This window comes from Chiloscyllium plagiosum, chromosome 4, assembly GCF_004010195.1.
Source record: "Chiloscyllium plagiosum isolate BGI_BamShark_2017 chromosome 4, ASM401019v2, whole genome shotgun sequence".
Classification (NCBI taxonomy): Eukaryota; Metazoa; Chordata; class Chondrichthyes; order Orectolobiformes; family Hemiscylliidae; genus Chiloscyllium; species Chiloscyllium plagiosum.
In genome coordinates, this window is record NC_057713.1 from 64,721,579 (window position 1) to 64,725,431 (window position 3,853).

A 3,853-nucleotide genomic window follows, 5' to 3' on the forward strand; every position below is an offset into this window, starting at 1 on the left:
CTGTCCATTCCTGATGAAGGGCTTATGCCCGAAATGCCAATTCTCCTGCTCCTCAGATGCTGTCAGACCTGCTGTGCTTTTCCAGCACCACATTATTCAACTCTGATCCACAGCATTTGCAGTCCTCACTTTTTCCATGAGAGAGAGTAAGTTTTGTTCCAAGAGTTGGACTTCACCTTGGGCAAGGATCATGATTGGTGCCAAGAACAAACCTAAGCCTCCAGACCAGCCATCAATCAAGGGGATCGAAGGGCAGCAGGACGGGAGAATTGTTGCTTTTTCTCCTCTCTTTTCAATTCATTATTCTTATTATCATTATTATCACTTAATAAGCATTCATAATTAAGCAAATTGCTGATATCCAACACTTTTAACAATATTTAACCAAATCCAAAAGAACCGGTTGGATACAACCAGTCCTCAAAGACATCAGAAAGCCAAGTACAACTAGAGTAATACTGTTTTACTGTTGGGCGAGCCCCTTTATAATAAAAACCAACATAATAGTTGCATTCCCAATTGCTTGCTGTATGAACATGTTAGGTTCTTTTATGAGTGCATTCCTTAACACTTTATAGATTTTTTAATAAAATCACCAATATAAACTATTTTTAAGCAGTCCATGGGAATAAACTTATACTTGTCCACATTTAAACCATCAACCATCTCCTAGCACACTTAGTTGGCCTATACCTCAATCCATTTACATTTGGTACATAACTTAATGTTCCACCTAGATCTCATATCAGAAAATGACCATTTGGAAATACAAAATATATAAACATTGTGAAATACAAAATGTTGTCAAAGCTTTTTGTCTTGCACTCATCAGGATAATTTATAAGGAATACTAAAATAAATATAAGAAGAGTTTGCTGATGGATTGAAAAGTGGCTTGAGATTAGTAAAGATAATGGAACATAGACAGGGTGACTGACAATTAACCCTACTGAGTTTTGCTTAAACTTGAACCAGGCATTGCTCTATGAAATTAATCGTGAAATGATTTCTAAACCAGAGAAATTAAATCCGAAATTGAGATCAGAGATACAGTAAAGAGGGTTGTGCTGCTTGGTTAAAATATTTCACTTTTATGCTTTTGTGATTGAAAATGCATTAGCTGTGTCCAGATCAGTCTACAGGAGTGATTTTTGGAACACTTGCTCTTTGTGTTGAAATGTATCAGTTTGAAAGAACATGTTAATTAACGTACATCTGTTGCATTGTACCAATTTACATTCTGTAGTGTTGAGGAAATCATACTTTCTTGTGCATTGTGGCTTTAACTTTAATGTAGAGTTGATCAATTTATGCAAATGAGTTCATAGAATGACTACACTACAGTGCGGAGAAGCCATTCAGCCCATTAAGTCTGCATTGACCCTCTCAAGAGCTTCCTACCCAGACCCACTTCCGCCACCCGACCCTTGTTTGGATGGAAACCTAAGTAGACACAGGGAGAATGTGCAACTATACACAGTTCCCAATGCTGGAATTGAACCCAGTGCTCTGAGTCAGCAGTGTTAACCACTGAGCCACGAGATTGCTGTTAGCTAGAATGAAAACATGGTTTCCCAAAATCAAAATCAAGTTCTCAAGAAAATCAAGATGAGCCTTAAAAAAGATTTTTGATCTCTGCTGGTTGTTTCCCGTTTCTTCAGAGTACGGGATTTCTTCTCTGAAGAGAGTTTTGATCAGGTGATCAAGTCACCAACTAGTATAAAATGGAAAACAGATTGGGGGAGAGGTTTGCAGCATCTTTTCACATCTACATGTGCTGAAGTGAGTTCTGCTATTTTGTTAAGTACCGGTTAGCAAAAGGGTGTTTCAACATGTGCAGTTTTGTATATGTCCACATTTCTCATTTCAAATGTATGAAATTGCTTATTGAGCATGTTAGAAGGGATTCCACTGCTTGGTTCCACTCTACCACATAAAAAAATTACTTTGAGAACTAAAGGGATCCGAATTGATAGGATTACATATTTATTTTGTATCACAGCAAAACACTACTAATTTCAAAACAAAATAACTGAAATTAAATTATTATCCACTTAAATTATAAAAATTATTATGGCAGGTGCCTACTCACCGTACAGTCATAGTGCTTGCTTCCATTGCAGATTCTATCCTTATTTCTTCTGCTACTGCAGCAGCGGGTGCAAGTCGTTCTGAATCAAATGGAATGTCAGGCCCAGGAACCGAGGACTCAGCACCAGAAGTTCCAGGTGATGGAAAGGCAGAACAAACAAGTGCATTACTTCGCAGTCTGTTCAGCTCCTCATCAAGCTGTTTCTTTTCTTGTAGTAAAGTAGCTCTGTCTGCAGAAAGGGTTTCTATCAAAACTGAACACACAATATATACATTTAGAATCATGCACATTAGCATAAGATTTTATTTATCCAACAAATATTAGTACTACGTTATTCTCAAAATACAACATCGACCAATTTTGACAGCTGTTAATTCTTAGGTTCACAGAGATTAGATTAGATTCCCTACATTGTGGAAATAGGCCCTTCGACCCAACAAGTCCACACCGACCCTCTGAAGAGTAACCCACCCAGTCCCATTTTCCTCTGACTAATGCACCTAATACTATGGGCAATTTAGCACAGCCAATTCACCTGACCTGCACAGTTGCCAAGGCTGGAATTGAACCTGGCACCCTGGTGCGGTGAGGCAGCAGTGCTAACCACTGAGCCACCGTGCAACCCAAGATGGACTAAGTTAAAACTAATACCGTGACAAAACGTACGTACTACATTTTGGGATCTGGCTTTAACTTCGAGGCTTGTGGGATAGCTCTCTGTTTTGTTTAAAAAAATTCAAAGTCATTTGAAACAGAACCCAAATGCATCAATTCCACAAACATGTGACTGAAAGAACCCTTTTAGCGTTAATGGATTAAATGACTATATTGCTGAGTTTACAAAGGTCCAGAAAACCAACAGAAGGTTCAGGATACCAGTCCAGAAGAATCAAGAGAGTTTTGTTCAGAAGGGGTATCAGTTTCTCTAAACAGGAGAATCGAAGTTCGCAGGGCCTACCACTCTAACTGAAGTGTTTTAGTTCGTGGAGCTCCAAGCCAGGGGTTTAAAATTGTTACACTTCACGGGGCTAACACATGGAAATTAAGAGTCTCTATTCCTGGAATTGTTGTTTTGAAAACTTTAACTTTTGCAATTAATTTCCCAATTTACATGAAACTTTCGACCCAAACTGGTAGAAAGCGTGGACCAGATTTGTGTGTTTAAAAATAATAACTATGACAAATGAATAGATTCCAGCTACAAGTAAACAACTAAAGTCACAGAGATGTAAGCACGGAAACAGACCCTTCGGTCCAACTCATCCATGCCGACCAGATATCCCAAACCAATGTAGTCCCACCTGCCAGCACCTGGCCCATATCCCTCCAAACCCTTCCTATTCATATACCCATCCAGATGCCTTTTAAATGTTGCAATTGTACTAGCCTTCACTGCTTCCTCTGGCAGCTCATTCTATACATGAACCACTCACTGAGTGAAAACATTTTTTAATATGTTTCCCCTCTCACCCTAAACCCATGCCCTCGGGTTCTGGACTCCCCGACCCAAGGGAAAAGACTTTGTCTATTTATCCTATCCATGCCCCTCATGATTTTACAAACCCCTGTAAGGTCACCCCTCAGCCTCAGACGCTCCAGGGAAAACAGCCCTAGCCTGTTCAGCATCTCCCTATAGCTCAAATCCTCCAACTCTGGCAACATCATTGTAAATCTTTTCTGAACCCTTTCAAGTTTCACAACATCTTTCCAATAGGAAGGAGACTAGAAGTGCATGCAATATTCCAACAGTAGCCTAACCAA

General features: G+C 39.4%; 1 protein-coding gene across 4 annotated transcripts in view; it reads right to left on the reverse strand.

Annotated features, from left to right (window-relative positions):
- rb1cc1 (RB1-inducible coiled-coil 1) overlaps window positions 1-3,853 on the reverse strand; it is a 194,693-nt gene that overhangs the window by 64,556 nt on the left and 126,284 nt on the right. For all 4 annotated transcript variants that reach the window (XM_043688325.1, XM_043688321.1, XM_043688324.1 and 1 more), the window contains one exon: window positions 2,093-2,345. In XM_043688325.1, coding sequence (XP_043544260.1) covers window positions 2,093-2,345 — 253 coding nt within the window. The remainder of the gene's footprint in view (window positions 1-2,092; window positions 2,346-3,853) is intronic.